General features: G+C 42.5%; 2 protein-coding genes across 2 annotated transcripts in view; both read right to left on the bottom strand.

Annotated features, from left to right (window-relative positions):
• The window catches only part of LOC309856875 (neuronal membrane glycoprotein M6-b-like), a 197,948-nt gene that overhangs the window by 27,312 nt on the left and 147,484 nt on the right, over window positions 1-23,152 (bottom strand). The window lies entirely within an intron of this gene.
• LOC309856888 (thymosin beta-4) lies at window positions 4,404-6,619 on the bottom strand. Its single transcript, XM_082718690.1, has 3 exons — window positions 6,474-6,619; window positions 5,259-5,372; window positions 4,404-4,812 (listed from the first exon to the last, which is right to left on the bottom strand). Exons 2-3 carry the CDS (start codon window positions 5,356-5,358, stop codon window positions 4,778-4,780), a joined length of 135 nt encoding a protein of 44 aa, XP_082574816.1. The 5' UTR covers window positions 5,359-5,372; window positions 6,474-6,619; the 3' UTR covers window positions 4,404-4,777.

The raw sequence follows: 23,152 nt of genomic DNA, 5'->3' as shown, positions 1-23,152 counted from the left end.
TCTCTCTGCCTGCCTCTCTGCCTACTTGTGATCTGTCAAATAAATAAATAAAATCTTAAAAAAAAAAAAAGAAAATATTCCATTTATCATGGATCCTCTACAATGTGAGTATCAGCTAGCAGAACCAGCTCACAGTTTTATTTTAATTTTCATGTTGTTACCACATAAAGTTTGAAATTCTGTTTTTTTAAAAGATTTTATTTATTTATTTGACAGACAGAGATCACAAGTAGGCAGAGAGGCAGGCAGAGAGAGGGAGAAGCAGGCTCCTCGCTGAGCAGAGAGCCTGATGTGGGCTTCGATCCCAGGATTCTGAGATCCTGACCTGTGCTAAAGCAGGGGCCCACCTCACCGAGCCACCCAGGTGCCCTGAAGTTCTATTTTTATTGGCTTCTACATGTAAAGTGGAAAATAATGTCACATTAGAAAGAATGATAGAAAATCACTTTTTTTTTTTTTTTTGCTGATGTCATAGAAATAATGAGTTCGTCAAAAATAATCAATAAATGCCAGAGCTATTGGGTGAAAGTTTGATAAGGAATAGTAATGTTGAATCTGAAAGTATCTCCCCATGGTTTAATTACAAAATAATAATTCTATAGAAGAAACCTGGGGCAAACCAAATAAACAAGGGATCCAAGTCATTGTTAAGGAATGAGTTAAACCGATCTCTTCTCTCCTCTTCTCTCTTCTCTTGTGAGGCAATGAGAAGGATACAACATTCCTTATTATCTAACTCCTATCATGTAAAAACATCATGCAAGCCCCAACCTAGAGAAATACCACATTCTTAATGTATATGAATGTCTTGAAAGACAAAGAACAGTGGAAAATTGTTTCATATTAAAGAGGCAGGGCTAAGGCACATAGGTGGTTTAGTTGTTAATCTTCTGCCTTCGGCTAGGGTTGTGATCCAGAAGTCCTAGGACAGAGCCCTATATTAGAGACCCTTCTTCTCTCTCTCTCACTCCCCTTGCTTGTGTTCCCTCTCTTGCTGTCTCTCTCTGTATATCAAATAAGGAACTAAAATCTTAAAAAAAAAAAAAGAGGCAAGACAACTACACAACACAGGATACTGGATTGGATTACATAATGAAGAAGAATAAAAGTGGTATAAACCACATTAATGGAAAAACTGGCACAAGTTATGTGTTAACATTATATTACATAAAGTAGCAATATATTTATGTTAAATTTCCTAGCTTTGATCATTACAATTTATTATGGAAAAAAATATTCTCATTCTTGGGAAATATAACCTGAGTTACTTTAGAAGGGCTCAGAGAATAGTTCAGAAAAAAAAAAAAAAGGAGAGAGTAATAACAAAATGTGACAAAATGTTAACAAAAAATATATTTACATGAAGGTCTAAGAAACTTATTTTTATCATTCTTGCAACATTTTTGTAAACTTGGAAGTTTTTAAAGTATAAGGTTAATTAATAAAAGGATTACATGAAAATTTTGTGAGAAATTTTCACACCAAACTGAGAAAGCAGTGCTGTGTTCTAAGCCTGTGTTGAGATTATGGACCCTGGAACAGAAAGCTGTATGTCATATCAGGTGTTACCATCTATCTGGGATTCCTGCATGGCAGGGAAGAGCTCAGAAATGAAAGAACAGACCTCTAGTCTTTAGAGTGAAGTCCAATATCATAGCTTGTGGTGAAAAATCAAAACAAGGGATTTCAAAGTGAATAAGGTTAATTAATAGGGAGGACAAAGTTCTCTCCTCAGTGTTCTAACAAGTATGGCCAAGACTCATTCTCACTATGTGGCCTGTATTCCTTATCACTGAAGTATAGGAATTCATTGCACCTCAAAATTTTTCTAAAGTCCTGTGGATTCCCTCTATATCCACCAAGTATCTTTCAAAGTCGATCTTCAGGATTTTTGAACAGATATTCATGAGAAAGTGAATAAAATGTGCTAGTCACATGGTATATTTTATCATTATTACTGCTATTATCATTATCTCCAGGCAACAGAAGAAAGTGAACTGATCAACTCCTTCAAACGTAATTAGCCAAAACAATAAATTCTACAGTGATAGATGGATGAAGAGCTAAATTAAGCTCAATAGTATACAAACTGTAGAAATTATTTCTTTGCTAGCTGATGAGTAACTTTGAGTACACATGCAGTGAATGTCACATCCCTGTGCACCCAAATGTTCATAGCAGCAATGTCCACAAAAGCCAAACTATGGAAAGAACCTAGATGTCCATCAACAGATGAATGGATCAAGAAGATGTGGTATATATATACAATGGAATACTATGCAGCCATCAAAAGAAATGAAACCTTACCATTTGCGACGATGTGGATGGAACTAGAGGGTATTATGCTGAGCAAAATAAGTCAATTGAAGACAACTATCATAGAAGTTGGGGAGTGCTGTGAGATGTGTAAGCCTGATGATTCACAGACCTGTACTCCTGGGGCAAATAATACTTTATATGGTAATAAACATAATTTAAAAAAAAGAAAAAGAAAGAGTACCCACTCCAAGCTTTTAAGTTTGGTTAAATTCCCATAGGGATTAAAAAATACCCTTAGCCTTTAGTGGGCAGGTTGGAGGGTGGGTATGCGCCTGGGTGGCTTAGTCATTTGGGATCGTGATCCCAGGGTCCTGGAATGGAGTCCCATGTCAGGCTCACTGCTCAGTCAGGAGTCTGTTTTCCCGTTTCCTCTCTTGCTTGTGCTCTGACGAATACATAAAATCTTACAAAAAAAAAAAAAAAATACCCTTAGGCCTTCTAGGAATATCCTCTCCCTCTCCAGGGACGAATGTTTTTTTCTCCCCTTCCAAAAATTTTAAATTTCTTCCACCCACCTCCCATCCATAGTATGCAAAGTGAATCTAATTTATCCATGCAGGGAAAAAAGTGCATTGGGCCTTTTTCAACACAAGTCTCTGGATTTTGCCCTTACCACTTATCTATTCTCTATCAAGCTAGCTTAGGAACTTCCTGTTTTAGTCACAGGCACAGAGCCCCTTGCGCTGCAGATAAGCTTTTGATGGTCTGGTTGATTGTCTAAACCATAGGCAAATCATTTCCTGTGTATTTCTCAAAATAAGTGTTGAGCAAAGGAAATGAAACTGGCTTAATAATCATGAGCAATTTGCACCTTCCCTCACTACCATCATTCCCCACCTGTTTATCAAGTATTTTTAAAAGTCACTATCTGGAGAAAAGGTTTAATTTCTTAGACATGTACATTGCATATGTGAGATAGTAAGTAAACTACCATCTTTAAATTCGGTTGCTTTTGTGTATACACTGTTCCTCAGTTCTTAGTTTAAGACTTAAGAATCTGAGACACCTGGTTGGCTCAGTTGGTTAAGGTCATGATCTCAGGGTCCTGGGACAGAGCCCAGCATCAAGCTCCCTCGTCCTAACACTCCTCATGCTAGAGCTGATAAATAAAAAATTTAAAAAAGAAAAAAAAAAAAAGACACAGGATTCTATTCAGGATTGTGTTGACAATTTAAACAATAAAATTAAGTAAGATGTAGGTAACATTCTTTTTCTCAAATGACCAAAAACAAAGGCTATACTTTTTTACCTACCATTGAAAGAATTTGAAATTAATGTTAATAAACCTGGAAATAAGTCAAATAGTTCATATCAAACTAAACTTAGTTCAAATGTCAGTGATTTGTACTAAGTAACTGTTCAAGATACAGGGATTTTTAATTACTCAAATTAGGAAACTCAATTATTCCAAAATTCTCACTAATGGAATGTGTATTTATCATTTTCCAGAAAGCAAATACTACATTCTAATTAAAAATGAGATAATTGTGAATCACAAGTGCATTAATCCCTTTTTAAGCAATTGTTAATTTTGCTCATTTTTCATCTGACAAGATTGCTTGAATTCTATGTATGCCAATGCCAGCAACTGATTAAATAACCCAAGTTCAGTTTGATACCAGAAATATACCATAAAAGCTGCCACCTTTTCTTGATTATATAATTCAGTTACCTTATCAAAAATTTTAAGATTGGAAGTATTTCCAGAGACTGAGAATCAGAAAAGCATGAAGGGGGGGGGGGTCAGAGAGAGAAGCAGACTCTCCCCTGAGCTAGGAGCCTGATATGGAACTGAGACTCCAAGATCATGAACTGAGCAGAAGGCAGTCACTTAACCAAGTAAGCCATCCAGGCATCCTGCAAGTATATTCTTGATAAAACTTTGATACTGCTCATGGGAATTAGGTCAGCTTAATAAAATGATCTCTCAATTAACTAATCTGTAGGATGTATTTTATGTATCTGAGTAAACCCATTTTCCCAAATCATCAGATGTTTGTCACTTATTTTTGCCCCATGAGACCAAGTAGTAGGTTCTCTTGCATGGACTTCAGGTGAGAATAAACCACTCTTCCCAAACAAACCACATTTTAAACTTTTTATTTGCGTATTAAAAAATTGTGCATTCCAATACTTAAAATCATTCAAAGAAAAAAATGGCACTCTGACTAAACTGCAGTTTACTGCCCGGCAAGACACCTAGGACCAGCTTAGTTTTTACTAGTTGTGTCCACCCAGCTTCTTCCTTCGCCGGCAAACAAGTTATTTTCCTTCCCCTGCAGATGTATAGGAGGTTTGGCTTCCCAGTCAGTAGTTCAAACTCTTTGATAAGAACGAGGGGACCACAGTCATTTAAACTTGATCCAACCTCTTTGCATCTTAAAAGTTAAACAGCTAAAAAGAAATAAGAAGGCAATGCTTGTGGAATGTATAGTGCATATCAGCGGTGCCCGCCTCATTACGATTCGCCCGCTTGCTTCTCCTGTTCAATCGCTGGGACAGATAAAAAAGAAAAAAAAGAAGAAAAAAAAAAAAAAAGATGGAGTGAGCTCATTAGGCAGACTCAGTACAGCCTAGAGTCTAAGTGTAAGATTATCGTACTTTTCGTTTACAGTTATCTTCCTATATCACAAAAATCCAAGTATTAAGTCATACCATCGTGGAAATAGGACCATTAAAAAACCATAAAATGGCATAGTGCATAATATAGTATGCCAAACATCCCATCATTATTAAAAAAATTAAAGCCCTGTCGTTTGTTGGCTGCAAAAAATTCTTAATTAACCTTCCCAGTTTTTTCACAAAAACTGTCAGCTCCTCCCCCGCACTCCCTGGTTCCCCATCCCTCCTCCCCTCCCTTCCCAGTCCTGCTCCCAGCCCCTCCCCTCCTCCCTCCCGTCCAACATTTTTCTCTGGGGTTGGGGTGGGGGGGGGCTTACTTTCTTTTGAAGGCAGTGGATTTTTCTCTTGTGTTTCTGTCTTCTTCAATTTCGACTTATCGAATTTCTCAATCTCAGCCATATCGGGTTTGTCAGACATGGTTGCAGAGGAAGCTGCATATACAAAGCCAAGAGAGGGGTTGAGATCGAGCGAGCGATCCACCCTTGTCTCCCCCGGCTCAGAAATGCGCTTTTGCCCTCGCATCCCCCGCCTGAAACCCCACCTCTCCCTCCTTCCGCTTTCATGAAGGCTACAGCTCGTCCTCTTGCTACACACAAAAAGAGAACCCCTCTTCATTATTTCCAAATGCGGGGGAACAAACTGGAAGATCGCCGCCTCATTAGGAGGCGAATCTTCCCCAATAGGGAGATTGACTCCCGTGGGTGTCCGTTACAATGTCCCAAAATTGAAATCTGGCTAGAAGAGTGAAACCATGTCAAGTGGGGTAGGGGTGGGGGGTGGGATCGAGTAGAAATTCTTAAAATGAAGCCGAGGCTGCACAATGCTTCTATTTTACATGGCTCTCCCCCAGAGATGCGGGCCCGTGCTGCTTTTCTCTTCTGCTCACAAAGGCGGCAGCAGCAGCCGGCACCCCGACCACCGCCCTACCGCCGCCTAAGCTCGCGCCCAACAATGCAGCCGGCCGCCCACAAAGCGGCCCCACACCCCGAAAACCAGCCCACATCTGCGTTTACGGGCAATTCGGCAACTCCGGCACCCATTCCCCTGCAAGAAGGGTTGGATGTCCGTCCTCCCCATTATGGCCCAGCCACCCTAAATCTGGACAGACGGGACTGCAAGAAGCCATCAGACTACAGGAAAAACGTTAATTGTCAAAGCTCCCGGCTCGGGTTGGGTGGGCGTTAGAACAAAGGATTTTTCTGTTCCAGCTTCATCACCCGCTAAGAGGCAGTGCAGAATGCCCGGGGTGGGGTGTGGGGGGGGCGGTGGGTAGGAGAAGAAAAATGCTCGCTCGGAGCTGCACGGCCAAACGCCCGGTTTGGGGGGGGTGGTCTTTAGACCCCTAAGTTCTCGACCCCGTACCCCAGCATCTGGAAGGGCCTGGCATTCCCTAGGCCCCAAGGCAGGCTTCCCGGGAGGACCCCTGGGCTGGGCTGTAGGGACGCCTCCGCAGGGAGACGGGCGCCGAGGGGCGAGCGCGGGCGCCGGGCGCGAAGGGACCGAGGGCAGCAGGCAGGGGCCCCGGGGCTCACCGGAGCGAGGTGCGCGAGCGAGAGAAGATGGGTCTGCTCAGGAGCCGCCGCCGAATGCCGGGCGGGGCGGCCGCGCGCTGCTTTATGCGCGCTCGTATGTAAATGAGGTGACGTCACCCGCTGGCCCGCTTAACTCCTTCGCGCCTGATCTCCGTCGGGTCCGGGGGCCGGCCTGGCGTTTGGGGGACCCCAGCCCGGCGTGCACCGGTGCACCCCAACCGCCACGATGGCGGAAAATTAAAAGGAGCCAAAGCCCCCTCCCCCCAGCGCTTCCTGCATCATGCGTTTCCCCCGCCTCCTGTCTATTTTATCATAATGGATTTTTGCAACAGCCGCGCAAACCTGCTCTTGGGGACGGGGCAGGGTAACTGAGGGTTTGGCCGGTACCTAGGGGGACAGGCATTCCCTCACTGCGAAGCCGGCTTTGTCTGGTGCGGACATCCCCGGGCGAGGGCGCGGTGGCCGCGCTGGAGGGCCTCGCCCACTGCAGGGGTGCGATTCCTGTGACTCAGCTTTCGAGCGGGCCGAGGGCCTTCGCCCCACCCCGGCCCTCTTTGTCTCCTCAACCGGCTTCTCCTGAAATTGGTTCTTATTTTTAAGTTTCCTCACGGTAACATGTATGGTTTTTTTCATCGCTATAATTTCTGTGAGCACCCGAATCAAAATGTCAAGTTGAAGTTGTACGGATTTTAGGCGAGCAAGGAGGAAGTTATTTTTCTTTTCTGTTCCTTATTTTTCTAAAAATGAAAGTGATTGCTAACAAGCCCCTGTTGAATCTCATGTCTTAAAGTTGACCATTTAATTAAAAAATCAAACTCTACATTTTAAATGGAGCATTTTCTGCAAAGGATGTTTTTGAATTCTGCTGCTCTAAGTTACATCTCTCAGATTTACATGAAAAGCAGTTTTCAAAATGGCACCGTATTGAATACTACTGACTCCTTTGCTCTTTGAACTGTTAGAAATGCCGTACTTTGCACCAATAAATGGCAAATGAAAGAAAAACGACCAAATATTCAAAAGCTCCTACTTGAGATTGTTTTGAAACACAACGTAGTATGAATAACACTCCTGAGGAAATGTTTCCAGAAACTCTTTTCCTAATCATGTATACGAGAAAATTCGTCTCGCTGGGAACCAAAGTCAGGTGTTAAGTAGACCCTTAAAAGCCACTGCAGAAGCAGCTCCAACTTTCTTATTTATTCATCCATTTCATTTCCTTCTGGGGGAGGGAGAGTTTGGTGACTGACTAATTCCCTAGTTCATGCTCTTATGGGAAGCTGCAATTCTACTATCTGAATGGGAGCACTGGACCTTTTTTCTGGACATTCAGTTTTTTTCAGACACAGGATGTCACCTCTCTGGTTACACATTTCCATAACCCTATGCTACCTAACTGGTTAGAAAGCCTATTTAAATAATGGACACTCAGAAAAGATCATGCAAGATGAATTTTTGGCCCATTTCATCTGGCAGCTACATTATATAATTTCTATAGGCTCTTTCTTCCACTTTGCCTCATTTGCCTGCAGTGAAAATGCACTTCTTTCCTCCCTGGTGTCTCTGGCTACACATGAATATCACCCATGGATTTTCTTTAGAAAGAGTTAGGTCTTGCACAGCACTTATCTACAAAAGAAACAGAAGAGCTGAAACTTGTAAACATCTACAAAACTGGTAAAAAGCAGCCTTCTGTGTTATATGAATATTGACAGAATGAGTGGAAGAGAAAGAGGAGACAACTCTCTGAAAGGAAGAAAGTCTACCATACTGGGGTATGATCAGTGGGGTATGATCAGATGTCTCCACCTGGCCTGACCCACCTTTGTGTCTGGGCTTTGTTACCTGAAGCTGGTTTCTGGGACTTGTCTCCAAGTATATCCCCGGGAGGAAGGGGAGCAGGGACAGTTTCTAAATAGGTCCTTACAATTTGCATTACAGTGATGATGATGACAAAGAGTTAAGAAAAAGAAATACTGTAGTTGTTTCATATTATTTATTTATTTATTTTTATTTGACACAGAGAGATCACAAGTAGAAAGAGCAGCAGAGAGAGAGAGAGAGTGGAGGAAAACAGGCTCTCTGCTCAGCAGAGCTCAATCCCAGGGCTCTGGTAATGAGGTAGCAGGAGGCTGGCTTAGGACAAAGCAAAAGCTGGCACCCTGCACCCCCTCTCCACCCGCTCCCCTTGGTAATGTGTGTGACATTTCTCAGGCACCCCTGACTGCCATAAGTGAGAAACAAATAGTTAAAACTTGCAGAAATCATAATCTTACAAGACAGGAATCTCCCTTTGATGAAGTTCTAGAACCTAGGTGAGGTTTGGTGGGCTGAGGTGCGGAGCCGATGACCAAGAAAAAATTTTTGAGACATCTTTGGTGCAAAATGGTGGTTTATTAAAGCACGGAGACAGGACCCTCTGGGCAGGAAGAGCTGCTGCCCCAGGTTGTGAGGGATGGCAGGTTATGTACCCTGCTGTTGGGGGAAGGTGAGGGGAAGAGAGGTTTCAATGGAGTTTTCATATGCTAAAGAGGGCCTACAAGGTGTCAGGATGTTCCAGGCCTGCCAGAGGCCTTGCCCTTGCTGCTGGATCAATGTTGTCTTTAGACCAGCCATTAACATTAAGATAGTTGGGAGATTTTTGGTGGGGTGTCACAATCCTGCTATCAATCGCCTTTGTTAGTGAGATTTAGGACATTTGTAAGCCAAGGGAGACTCCTGTCTAGCAGGATTGTGAGCTCTGCAAGTTAACTATTTGCTTATTGTTCATGGCAGTCAGGGCTGCCTGAGGGATGCTACACATATGGAGGGGAAAGGGTGAAGAGGGGGTGCAAGGCGCCAGCTTTTGCTTTGTCTTCAGCCAGCCTCCTGCTCCCTCATCACCTTGGTTTACAAATGTCCTAGAAATCTACAAACAAAGATGTTACCTTATCAATAGCACAATTTCCAGAAGCAAATAACTCAGTTCCTCAAGCCCTAAATAAAGTTAAATTTCTTCTAAACCCAAATCTCACTAACAAGGACACTTGATAGAAATGTGAAACTTTCTCTCTAGATCTCCAAGATAGTGTCAAGAATCATTCCCAAGCACATGGCCCACCGATATACATCTAAAAGGTTTCACAAGAAGATTTTTAGTACTAGTAATAACTAACCTTTCTCCCAACAATAGCTAGCCCCTCTAGCTTTGGAGACCTTGCTTCCAAAATTCCTTAGAGACTAGCACCACCCCCTTTGTTCTCACCTACCCAACTCCTGTGTATATAATATCAGCTACTCCTCAGGATAACAGGGCAACAGCGCTTTCTGCCTACAGGTCCTGTTCTTGTGCTTTAATAAACCACCATTTTGCACAAAAGATGTTTCAAGAATTTTTTCTTGGTCATTGGATCTGGACCTCAGCCCACCGAACCTCACCTAGGTTCTAGAACTTCATCACTGGGATCATGACCTGAGCAGAAGGCAGAGGCTTAACCCACCGAGCCACCCAGGCACCCCTAAAATTTTAAGATTTTTAAGAAATATTATTTCTCATAAACTTCTATGAAAATGACATAGATCTTTTGTATTTTTGTATATAAAAGTAACTCCCACTGGTTGATAACTTGTAATAGGCGGGGTTTTACATTTGTTTCCTGCTTTCCTGCCTGTTGTCCTTCTATGAGGAGAGGTTTAGAGATGGGGATACTGAGCTGAGAGATCCATAATTGTAATAATTCAGCTGGTAGCCACTGTATATTATTTGTGCTTATGATGAAGTTCTAGAACCTAGGTGAGGTTTGGTGGGCTGAGGTCCGGAGCCGATGACCAAAAAAAAATTCTTGAAACATCTTTGGTGCAAAATGGTGGTTTATTAAAGCACGGGGACAGGACCCGTGGGCAGGAAGAGCTGCTGCCCCGGGTTGTGAGGGATGGCAGGTTATGTACCCTGCTGTTGGGGGAAGGTGAGGGGAAGGGAGGTTTCAGTGGAGTTTTCATATGCTAAAGAGGGCCTACAAGGTGCCAGGATGTTCCAGGCCTGCCAGAGGCCTTGCCCTTGCTGCTGGATCAATGTTGTCTTTAGACCAGCCATTAACATTAAATCTTTGGGAGACTTTTTGGTGGGGTGTCACAATCCTGCTATCAATCGCCTTTGTTAGTGAGATTTAGAACATTTGTAAGGCAAGGGAGACTCCTGTCTAGCAGGATTGTGAGCTCTGCAAGTTAACTATTTGCTTATTGTTCATGGCAGTCAGGGCTGCCTGAGGGATGCTACACATATGGAGGGGAAAGGGTGAAGAGGGGGTGCAAGGCGCCAGCTTTTTGCTTTGTCCTCAGCCAGCCTCCTGCTCCCTCATCATTCCCCCCTGAACAATTTTGACCCTTAAATCTTTAAGGTGGTTGAAAGTGGAAGGTCTCATCTTCTGTAACTTCTTCCTGCTGAATAGGGGCGTAGAGCTGTCCCTACCTACTGGGGTCAATATTGATCAGTGGAGGAATGTATAGGGGAGTTACGAAAGGCGGAGGCAGCCAAATCCAGCGCTGACAGTGAAGGAGTGTCTTTGCGCGTGGTAAGGATCATCTGTCGTGGTGAAGTCATTGCAGCAATGGAGTCTCGGCACCAAGTAGAGAAACATGGAACAAAGCAACATATTAAAGTTAATAAGGCGATAAGAATGAGAAGCCCGAAAAGGAGATTTGGCCATAGTCCTCCTTCAAACCAGGAACTTAACCATTCACTGAGAGAGAAGGATCTTGTAGGGCCTTAATCTGGGTATTCATGTCTTTTATTAGTCCTGTGACATTTTTGTGATAGTCTGGAATGTACACACAACATTCTGTCTTGATAATTGCACATGTGCCACCCTGTGCTGCTGTCAGGACATCTAAGGCCATCCTTAGTATAGCAATAAGGAGGGTTTTGGAACTTGGGCCCATATTGGATTGGGGAGTTATGGATTGACAGCAATCCCCTTTCCTTCCAAATAGCTCCATGGGCATGTAGTACCAGGAAGGCATATTTGGAGTCAGTGTTAATGTTTTTAGGCTTTGGCAATTGAAAAGTGCTAGTGAGCACTTTGGCACACCTAGCTTTTCTTTATTTTTTCTATGAAAACTACTGTCATCAGAAAACCAACTGTCATTCATATTTTTAACAGGGGCATCTTAAATCTGGCCAAATAGAGTAAGCAAGATCAATAAGCTTTTTTGCTCTATAGAGAAAGGAGTACAGGTCAGGTTCAGGCATATAGGTAACTAGGTTTAAAGTTTGACAAATTTTAAGTATTATTTCTGGCATATAGTCCAATATTTAATTAGTTGGCCTACATCATCCATTGGTGGTCTTTGGCTTCTAAGACAAATCTGGACCTGGTGTGACATCATTACAGTCAAGGACTGTCCCATAGTGAGCTTTGAGGCTCTTTTATGAGGGAGGCTGTTCTAGGTTTTGCTAAAGCTAATATTTGCAATTGCACCTCAACAAAGGTGGCCTCTAGGATAAATATGACAAAGGGGTGAAACCAATGAGTGGTCCAGCCTTAACAATATCCTGATTACAGAGGATCACTGGCAAGTGAGAAAACTTGTCAAGAGATAAGGGGAGTCCCCCATGGATCATTCAACCCAATCATAAAGAATGTGGGGTCATCCATTATCTCCACAAGTCCATAGTTAATCCTATGGAGTGCAATAGGCTGGCTTTTAGGCAATTTCATTATCCCAGCCTCACACAAGGTGTTAGTCAAGTTATACAATTGTAGGGGAATCAATCCCATTTTTCCAGTTGTTTACTCATGTGCCGTGGGGTCTGCTAATATCCCCACAAAATAAAAAGCAAGAAGATCATCTAAATGAGCTATTGTGTAACTTCTCTGAAGTTTACCTCAAATTGTTTAGCATAGGTAAACAAACATTTAAAGACAATCAAATCTAGAATTTAACATCCATAAAGGTGTTACTAAAACAATTTTTCTCTCTAAAATAACCCTCATTTCCAGAGATAGCCAAATCAGGACTAATTCACTTGTGAAACAAGTCCAGTTTTAACAAACTTGGCCTAATTATTTACATAAGCTCAGCAAGAACAGTGACAGTGATCAATAGATCTTTTAGAATCTGCTTTGCTGGAACTTTGTATAAGGAATCTCTAGGTTGAACTTTTAGTAGCCTCTCTGGGCCAGAAGCCAAGCCACATACTTGCCATCAGGCATGCCTGCAATGCCTGTTAATTTGGGCGAATGCCTCTGAGTCTCCGCACCTACCAAAGAGTGACATTCTTTACTCACCTGGTGAGGCTGCTGGGAACTCTGTAAGCAAGGTATCAATCAGGCCAACAGTCCCAAGGGGCTTTATGGCTCCAGGTTTCATAAAGCCAACCTTAGTTCCTTTAAAGCTGTCTGGTCATATCTGAGTCTATGCATGTCTTTCTCAAATATGACATTCCAGCCAAAGCCTTGGTAAAATAACCCATGTTTCCAATGGTGTCCTGTTAAAGGAGAACAGATTCTTATTGAACTTATGCAAATGACTGATTGCCATGGAAGAAAGAATACTTAACTGAGACCTTTTGGTTTCAGAGGGTTCAGATAGAGAGAAAAGGTGAATGCTTTGAGCACTTTTACAAATGAGCACTTTTACATCTCTGTAAAGTTACAGATAACTTAAGAAAAAGTATCCCTAGTCTGGAAGAGCAAACATTAGAGAGAACCGGCAATGTTTAAAGTAAGACAAAACATTAAGAGATCTTTAAAAAAAAAAAAAAAAAAAAAAAAAAACATTAAGAGACACAACACTATAATCTTTTAGTTCATTTAGTCCCAGGTTACTAATTCTGGTGAATGCGGCTTTAGTCCGTTTTGGAAATTCTTACCCATTTCAGTTTTAGGATTTTCAAGCATATCAAATATCTATATTTGTCCTGAAAGTCCTTTACAGGAATCTCCTTGAAGATAATATTACAAGAGAATTAAAACAATTATAAATGACAAAAATTCAGAATGGATATGGTTAGAGTTGATGAGGAGAGTTTATACAATTTAGCTGCAAGGAAATCAGGTTACAATTTCTGTGACACATAACATTCCCATAATTACAGTATCAAGCGGTGATCTCTCAAAACGTTAAAACTTTAGGAAGTGCGTAGAATCTCTAGAATAGTTATAGTATTTTCCCAAATGTAACCCAATGTTTGTCACTGGTTCAGTAGTACTTCATGAGCAACTTCACATACCAAGGAAAAGCCTGAGTTAAAGAGATTTACAATTTAAATCTTGTCAACATTTGCTAAAATCTTAGAAAGTGTTGAAGCACATGCCTAAATATAATTAGGGATGTTAAACACCTGATAAAAGAAAGCATAGAAACTGGTTTTTCTGGGCAGGCAAAGAGAAAACCATTTACATTTTCTTAACAGCAGATCAATTGATCTAAGAAAACAGAGACAATTGAACAGAGACAATTTGAACAGAGACAATTTCAGTCTTGTACCAATGTACCTTTAAAACCCATTCATTTCAATCTTAATCCATTCTTGACTATAGCTAAAATTCCTTTTCTGAAGATTTCCCTTCACAAACCTTCTACAACTTTCCTTTGCATTCAGGTTTTGTCCCAAGCCATTTCCTTCCAAACAACCATCTCATTTAGGACAAAATTACCTTCCTTTACCTTCAACAAAATGTATTCCCATTCCTTTAATCTTTCTTACATATCTCCTACTTTCCTACATACAGTTTCCCTTTATTTCCATCAGTCTTAGTTACACTAAGCAGAACTTTGTATTCTTAGAAACACCTTTGTGAACTGCTACAACAGAATTCTTCAGGTGGCAAATTTATGAGTCAGTTAAGTGGAAAACAAGTTTACCAGCAGACTTAAATACTCTTAGTTTCTTTGCAGTAAGAAGTCAAAAGCACAAACCTACATCCAATAATTAATGACTTAGCATTTTATCCTGTTTGGTTAAGATACAGATGTCCACAATTTAATTCCATTTGTCATCCAAGCAAACTTTCAGGTTACCAAAGACTTTGAAAGTTACTTCAGCAATCACCCATTAGAACTTTGAGATAGACAATTAACCATCAGTTTCGTCATTTCTTTGCTAACAAATTTTAATAAATAACACAAGCTTATTTGACCTTCAGTAAACTTCGATAGAATAAAGCTTCACATTTACTGCTGTTAACTTTAAAGATGCATCTATCTTAATTAAACCAACAAACTTAACTTAGTTCCACCTGGGCCCACTCCACTTTGAATGTTTACCTGAGACATGCGTGGGAAGATCTGGAGTGGGGGTGTTCTTTTTGCTCCTTGACAGTGAAGAGAGAAGGAGCCATGGTACATGATCTAGAGGCTAGTCATGCAGGCTACACGCACCTTGGTGCAGAAACAGAAGGGGAAAACAGAGGAAACAAAGTGCTGCCACGAGGCAGAGAAGGGATTCCCAGTTTCAGAGCTCATAAGCCCCAACAGAGGAGCAGACGCCATGCTTTCCCACCAGCAAGGGGGGAGGGGTTAGGCAGTCCAAGTCAGGCCAGAGAACACAGGGAAAATTCCTCGAAACAAAGAGAGTTTCGGCAGCTGCTTGGGAATATTCCTTATGGTCTCTGTCTCGAGTTAGACCAACCCCAGTTGGCTCCAGTTATAGCCATTAACACGGGAAGTGAGTGAGGGAGAAGCCCCCACATCTATTAGGAGTAACAGAGAGAAATAAAGCCAGAATCCCCTTTGCTAGGGATGGCCCAGCAACCTGGGTTTACTAGAAGAAGGTTTATTTACGTAATTATCATCCAATATGTCAGGAGAAAGTTTACTAGCTGACTCATTCGGGCAAACACATTCTGCAAAAGCCCCTTAGTCTGGGGTCCTGGTGTAGAGCAATGAAGGCCTAGGTATGAGCTATGCAGGCACCCTAGGTCCATTTGCCCTGTTTCCTGCAGAGGAGATCTAACTGATAGATCCCACTGAGGCCATGCAGTGTTACAGGAGCTCAGTCCTTTCCTAAGTTTTGCAATCCAAATTATTTCCAGTGGGTTAAAAGGCACCCCAAGGTAGAGTCCTTGGGAACTGAAGAAGCCTACTGAGGCCATGCTTCCAGAAAAGTAATGAAGGTCCATTACCAAATCCCCCCTGACTCCTGGGTAGCGTCCCACGCAGGATATGTCAGAGGTTCCTGTGTGTCAAAAGCGACCAGAGGCGTCCCTCAAGATATCGCTATTGATCACCATCCTGCCTTCCCTGGGAAGACATTCCTGCCATAAAAGGCCCTGGAGGGGTGCCGGCATCCCTCCACTTCCCCATCGCATCCTAGGCTGCTGATGGGTGCCCGGTGAATGGACCAAAACGCTTGTGCCATGCTATCCTATGTCCTGAAGACTGCATACTGTTTTGCCATATTAACCCACAAAAACGCTAGAGAAGTTTTGGCAAGGGAAATTACTCAATTTCATAGCTTTAGGCGGGTTGCAGAAGACACTGACGAGAAACAGAAAAGACTGAAATCCATCATGGTCTATGCGACATTCCAACACATGTGGTCCTTACAGCCAACTTCCCTAGGAAATGGTCCCCGGTTGCATTTTAATTCAATCGGGTACTGGTTTCGACCGGCTCCCAGTGGAGGTCCCGCGGCCAGAAGTGGCTAGACCGGGCATGTGGAGGGGATCACATTAGATCAGTCAGGAGGAAACCTCACACGGGAGTCTTAAGATTGGCAGCTGTCCTGGTGACTTAGGTGGCTGTCCCATGCCCAAGAGAGACAACTTTCTATAAGAACAGGAATAGAGTGAGGCCATCAAGTTTCTTGGTCTTATTGCCATTCCGGCCAGGGTACTAGCTTACAGCCAAAAGGCAGACGCTCTCCTCCCCGTGGAGTAGCCATGGGCTAGAGGATTACAGCCTGAGCAATTGACATGCAAGTGTTCCAATAAGACCATACTCCTTGAAAAAGCCCTGGAATGAGCGTAAAGGAAAAGGAGAGAAAGTACTCACCAATTTTGCCCCGAAGCTCAGAGTCCAAATGTAAAGACTCACAGCCCCACGTTGGGCGCCATATGATGAAGTTCTAGAACCTAGGTGAGGTTTGGTGGGCTGAGGTCCGGAGCCGATGACCAAGAAAGAATTCTTGAGATATCTTTGGTGCAAAATGGTGGTTTATTAAAGCATGGGGACAGGACCCATGGGCAGGAAGAGCTGCTGCCCCGGGTTGTGAGGGATGGCAGGTTATGTACCCTGCTGTTGGGAGAAGGTGAGGGGAAGGGAGGTTTCAGTGGAGTTTTCATATGCTAAAGAGGGCCTACAAGGTGCCAGGATGTTCCAGGCCTGCCAGAGGCCTTGCCCTTGCTGCTGGATCAATGTTGTCTTTAGACCAGCCATTAACATTAAGATCTTTGGGAGACTTTTTGGTGGGGTGTCACAATCCTGCTATCAATTGTCTTTGTTAGTGAGATTTAGAACATTTGTAAGCCAAGGGAGACTCCTGTCTAGCAGGATTGTGAGCTCTGCAAGTTAACTATTTGCTTATTGTTCATGGCAGTCAGGGCTGCCTGAGGGATGCTACACTTATGGAGGGGAAAGGGTGAAGAGGGGGTGCAAGGCGCCAGCTTTTTGCTTTGTCCTCAGCCAGCCTGCTGCTCCCTCATCACTAATGAGTGCATAAGTTTTCACCACAGTCCCCAAGTCTGTTCCTAAGAATCATCAGGAAGCATGTGCGGTGGGAGCAGCCTGCTTTGTCTCCCATAGCACCTGGGACACAGTAGTTGCTCAAAAAACAGGGCCTTGCATTGAACTGACTTGCTTTAGTGAGGAAGATCCTTGAACCCAGCTGTGCAAAACTTTTAACCTGTGGCTCTAGGCAACTTGCTTTCTTCCCCAGACAATTCAAACTCTTCAATATTAATGTTTCAGATGTCAGAAATAATTCCTTCTCACTAAAGCTACGATTATAAGTGGGTTAGTATGCTCTGGGCACAGCCATTATGGAGGTGAGGTTTTCAGTCCCAATTGAAAAGGCAGAGGCTGAGACCAGCAACAGAACCACAGGGTGCACTTCCATCTTGTATATTTTGAGGGCAAAGATGGATGAAGCAACCACCAGAGGCTGTCCCAGCCTTCCTCAGTTTCATGGACTCTGGCACCCTTGTGCCAAGAGAGCCTGACTTGGACAGTGGCCCACCTCCAAAGCCCATGCCCAGTGGAACCAGGAAGGGTCTGGATGATGAGGGAGCAGGAGGCTGGCTGAAGACAAAGCAAAAGCTGGCGCCTTGCATCCCCCTCTCTACCTGCTCCTCTCCATAATATGTGTAGCATTCCTCAGACACCCCTGACTGGCATGAACGGATAAACAAATAGTTTTAACTTGCAGAGATCACAATCCTGCAAGACAGGAATCTCCTGGGATGCCTGGGTGGCTCAGTTGGTTAAACAGCTGCCTTCGGCTCAGGTCATGATCCCAGCGTGCTGGGATCGAGTCCCACATCGGGCTCCTTGCTCCACAGGGAGCCTGCTTCTCCCTCTGACTCTGCCTTGCACTCTGTCTGCCTGTGCTTGCTCTCTCTCTCTCTGATAAATAAATAAATAAAATCTTAAAAAAAAAAAAAAGACAGGAATCTCCCTTGCTCTACAAATGTCCTAGAGATCTACAAAAAAAAAAGAAGTTACCTTATCAATAGCACAAATTTCCAGAGGCAAATAACTCTCAGTTCCTCAAGCCCTAATGTCTCCCTCCCCATCATAAATGAAACTGGAGGAGGCTGAGGTAGATGGGAAGGTAGATGATAGCAGGATCATAACACTCCACCAAGAATCTCCCAACTATCTTGCTGTTAATGGCTGACCTAAAGAACATTGATCAAGCCACAAGGGCAAGGCCTCCTCCAGGCACCTTGTAGGCCCTCTTTAACATATGAAAACTCCGCTGAAACCTCCCTTCTCCTCACCTTCCCCCAACCACCAGGTATATAACCTCCATCCCTCACAACCCCGGGCAGCAGCTCTTCCTGCCCATGGGTCCTGTCCCTGTGCTTTAATAAACCACCATTTTGCACCAAAGATGTCTCAAGAATCCTTTCTTGGTCATCGGCTCCGGACCTCAGCCCACCAAACCTCACCTGTTTTCTAGAACTTCATCAAGGATAAATTGCATTTTATTTTTCTTTCTGGGGTAGACCTGGGAAAGATTTGTACCTATTTTCAAAGCTGGAGAAATAGCCCTGGAACTCCGGGTTCTTAAAATTCATCCTATTTTTTACCTATTAAATTCTATATAGAGTACTGGCCAGAAGTAGAGAAGAAACAGAAGAAAGTGACCTCAGCAAGGCTCCCAACCCTTTGTTTTCTCAAATAAACCTCAAGTGTTTGTCTCAGTTTCAGGGCCTTCTCCCATCTGCCCTACCTGCCTGTGCCCCACTATCCCCGGTGACCCTGCAATCCCTATCCATTCATGTAAATCCCCTTAGAGAAACAGCTCGTGGCACCCTGCCCCCACATAGGAAGGGATGTCTGTATATAACACTTACTTCACTTACCCTCTGCAGTGGGCACGACTGCCTGCCTTTCACTCCTGAAAACCCCACCCGCCTGTCTCAGGAGCCTCTGCCCGCCCCTGGGGCCATGTGTCCCCAACCCCAGAGTGTCTCCAGGACTCCCACCTGCTGCACCTTTACTGGCACTCAGTGTGATGGTAACAGAAGGCTCCCTGGGCTAGTGTGCTACAAATGAGTGCAGGAGACCACAGGGGAAGGCGAGAGGAGCCAAAGGCAGCTCTCCAGCATGTCAAACTTGCAGTGCCACTCACTTTCCTATTCACTTTGTCCATCTGATGGAATCTGAATGCCAAGAGGAAATTTAAGGGGGATCCTACTCAATCCAGTTCCCTCCCAGTGGCTTGAATTCACCTCTACAACATCCTTTCCAGGTGGTTGCTCAGTCTATGCACAGCAAGGGCAACAAGAAGACAGAAATTTTCAAGTATATGCAAGGGCTGGAGAGTTTGGTGAGAGCTTGCCTAGGCTGAGAGAAGGTGACAGGAAATTACGTTGAGAGACAGACAGGTGTGACATTGTGTAATAATAAGAGTAACAACAATAACAGCAATCATGACCATAATAATGGCAGTAGTTATAACATTTTTTGAAAGTATATTATATTCCAAGGAGTTTCACATGTAATATCTCCTTAAATCCTCCCAGAATACTACAAGACTGGCACTGTTATTCTCCTTGCAGATGTGGAAATCCTAGAGATATTAAATGTATTGTTCAAGATCACACATTTCATCCCACACAGTTAAAGCCAGAGGCAGTTTGAACTCTGACTAGGTGGCTCAGAAGCCATGTCATTTAAGCACAACAAATTTCTCTAATCCCAAACCAAGAGCTTTAAATTTTTTTTATGGACCAATATAAGAGTAAAGTTATAATCTGTCTCATTAAAACATCCATGCTTTCCATCATTACAACTGTAATATATAGGCATTATAATAATATTCATGTAAATTAAAATTTTGCTTGTCCCAATTTTCAAATTATTATAGAAACTAAGTGTTCTTTTTTCCCCCCTGATTCTACAAATACCAATGCAGTTACAATAGCAGGAATTTTTATCATGAAAATTGGTAGTTTTACAGAGCTTTGCATTTCTTTAACATTTTCCTAGCAGCCATTCATATTACAACTGTTAAAAAAAATAGGAGGTCCAATAACATATTGAAAGAGAAAGCATTACTTATACTCAACAGCCTACTATGTTAAAAATTATAAACTTGTTCCAATGTGAAGCAAATTATCATTTCCAATCATACATGTTTACATATTTTAATGTGCTTTTTTGTGGACATCAAAGCTGTTTCATAGAACATAGCTCCCTCATTACCAGGAGGTAATAACTGACTTTACAAAAAAAAGTATCTATTATATCAGCACAGGTTATAGACAACTGACCGAAATTAAATCCAAAGGAAGCCAAGAACAAGCAGGGCTCTTGGTGTGGCTTAATACTCTGGTGACACTCTCTTAAAATTCTTAATAATTTTGAGCAAAGAGCCCTGCCCTTTCATTTCAGAGTGTGTCCCCATGTTATGAAGTCAGTCCTTCCTCTCTCACTCTCATTCTTTGTATATCTCCAAAGCCCCCTGGTTTTCCCTAGAATGTAGGAATGGCACCTTCTCCTGCCTACAGTGCATCTCTGATCATTGCCATCTATGCTGACCAAATATAGAAATACCTGTTCTTGGTTCAGTTGAGAAGGAGGTAGCAATTTGTAAAGGGACTTTTTATCAAGTAACAGGAAAATTAATTAAAATAGGGGCGCCCGAGTGGCTCAGTTGGTTGAGCAGCTGCCTTCGGCTCGGGTCATGATTCCAGGGTCCTGGGATCGAGTCCCACATCGGGCTCCCTGCTCAGCGGATAGCCTGCTTCTCTCTCTCCCCCTCTCCCTGCCGCTCTGCTTACTTGTGCTCTCTCTCTAGCTCTCTGTCAAATAAACAAATAAAATATTTAAAAAAATTAATTAAAATAAACACAGATAAAAAACAAAAACATCCAAGCAAACAAATGCTGTCTTAATTGCTGTAGAGTATAAACATAGATTGAGTTGACTAGCACAGTTCAGAGGTTACAGGATCCTGGTTCATTTAATCATTGTTAGGGCCCATGGGAGGAGGTGCTGATGTCAGATGAATGCTCTGAGAAGGCTGCGTCCAGTACAGCATTAGTGGGATTCTTCATTCCTTCATTGATTTTTACCAGGACTGAACTATGCTTGTGCCCAGAAGTCACCTCTAGGCAATCCTGGTCTTTTACCTTTGTGAGAAAGGAACTTCCTTCTATGACCTGAATGGTTTCTTTTCTCAGTTCTTAGGCTGCTTATTTTGACTGTGCAATGAAGGTTTTTGACTGTCTTAGAAGTTTTCCAGATTCCCCAATTTTGATCTATTTCTTGTGCTCGTAGATTGATTTGAGTGTACATGGGATGGTTTGGCCTCTTCCCTGTCTGGTTAGCTTCAGTCTGAGTCTGGTTACCCTGGGAACCATGACCTGTGACAGTCAGTGTATTTTTCTAGGCCCTGTTCCAGGAGCACTCCTCCTTTTCTTCCTGGCTGTGCATGGGATTTCTTCATCTCTCAGCTTACTTATGAATGAAACTTGACTGGCTTGTACCACAGCTAATGAAGAAGATCCTGACCATAATCTCCCTTCACTTCCCCAGTTGTCTTGGATGTGTACAATCACAGGAGCCCTCTCTGAGGAAAAATTCCATAGACATAATTTTCACCAAAGCGAGAAGAGGAGGATGTGAGCCTTTCACACATAAAACAAAAAGGAGGTCAATGAAAGCACCAGGAATAGGATAATTCAGTTTCAAGTTTATACTGTATAACTAGAGAAAGACACAAATACAGTTTCTGAGAGATAATTGAAGAGCTGGTATAGCTATGAATAAACAGGATAAACCACTGAATAATTTTAATTTTGCAGTTTTTCCTACCATTTATTTCTGCATATTCTATTTGTGGCCTTAATTCTGTAGTCTATAACAGCAAGTTATCTAGAAGTTCATAAGAACAAACAAATTGGATGACAGTTGGAGGTAACTAGCTTATAGGTGTTACTTACACTTTAGGATTTAATAATTCCTTATATGATTCATATTTATCTGGTGTTTATAATTTATTTGCTGTATTTTCTCATCTTTTGTGGCATTTTATTCTTAATGCTTTAAGGATATATAGATAAAGAACATTGGTATGACTATTTCATATAAGATGAAGCAGCACAGAGAGGTTAAATAGCTGAGTGAAGACCACAAAGGAAAACTCCTTGTTTTCAGCTGTGGGCCCATACTTTGTTCAGCCATGATTTTAGGTGCTAGAGTTCACATAGGAAATGTAGCTTAAGAGGAAAACTATATATGTAGGAAAATAAGGAGCTAAATCCAATTTTTTTTTAAGATTTTATTTATTTATTTGACAGAGAGAGAGATCACAAGTAGGCAGAGAGGCAGGCAGAGAGAGAGAGGAGGAAGCAGGCTTCGTGCTGAGCAGAGAGCCCGATATGGGACTTGATCCCAGGATCCCGAGATCATGACCTGAGCCGAACGAAGGCAGCGGCTTAACCCACTGAGCCACCCAGGCGCCCCCAAATCCAATTTTTAATGAAATTCACTCATCGAAGAGCCATATTTTCTTAGCTTTAAGACTTTGTGTTGATACTTGTATTGTTACCAATGCTAAAAAATAATAGCAAACCTGGTTTTGATGTAATAGTGGTGGTGATGATGGTATATTTTGTTAGTTATTGTCTCCTATACATCTGTTTCTCAGGTTTAGAACTGCTTGGCTTCCAGATTTGCTCTTTTTTTTTCTTAGATTTTGTTTGTTCAACAGAGTGAGAGAGAACACACAAACAGAGGAAGCAATAGGCAGAGGGAGAAGAAGCAGACATCCTCCTGAGCAGAGAGCCCCAACAGAAGCAGGGCTCTATCCCAGGATCCTAGGATCATGACCTGTGCCAAAGGCAGAAACTTAACTGACTGAACCACTCATATGCCCCCCAAATTTAGTCATTTTTAAAACAGATTCCCAAGATATTTCTATTTCTTTAACACTCATAGTCCTGGACACAGAGAGTGAGCATACATTTGGCCTTAAACATGTATGTCTACTTTTCTACATATATATATTTCTTATATATATGTAT

Source organism: Mustela nivalis (genome assembly GCF_964662115.1).
Source record: "Mustela nivalis genome assembly, chromosome: Y".
NCBI lineage: Eukaryota > Metazoa > Chordata > Mammalia > Carnivora > Mustelidae > Mustela > Mustela nivalis.
This window is presented reverse-complemented; position numbering and strand designations above follow the sequence as displayed.

Coding starts and splice junctions, on each gene's coding strand:
- LOC309856888 (XM_082718690.1), bottom strand. CDS start 5,358: ATGTCTGACAAACCCGATATGGCTGAGATTGAGAAATTCGATAAGTCG. Junction 4,813..5,258: donor TCCACTGCCTTCAAAAGAAA/GTAAGCCCCCCC, acceptor TATCTGTCCCAG/CGATTGAACAGGAGAAGCAA.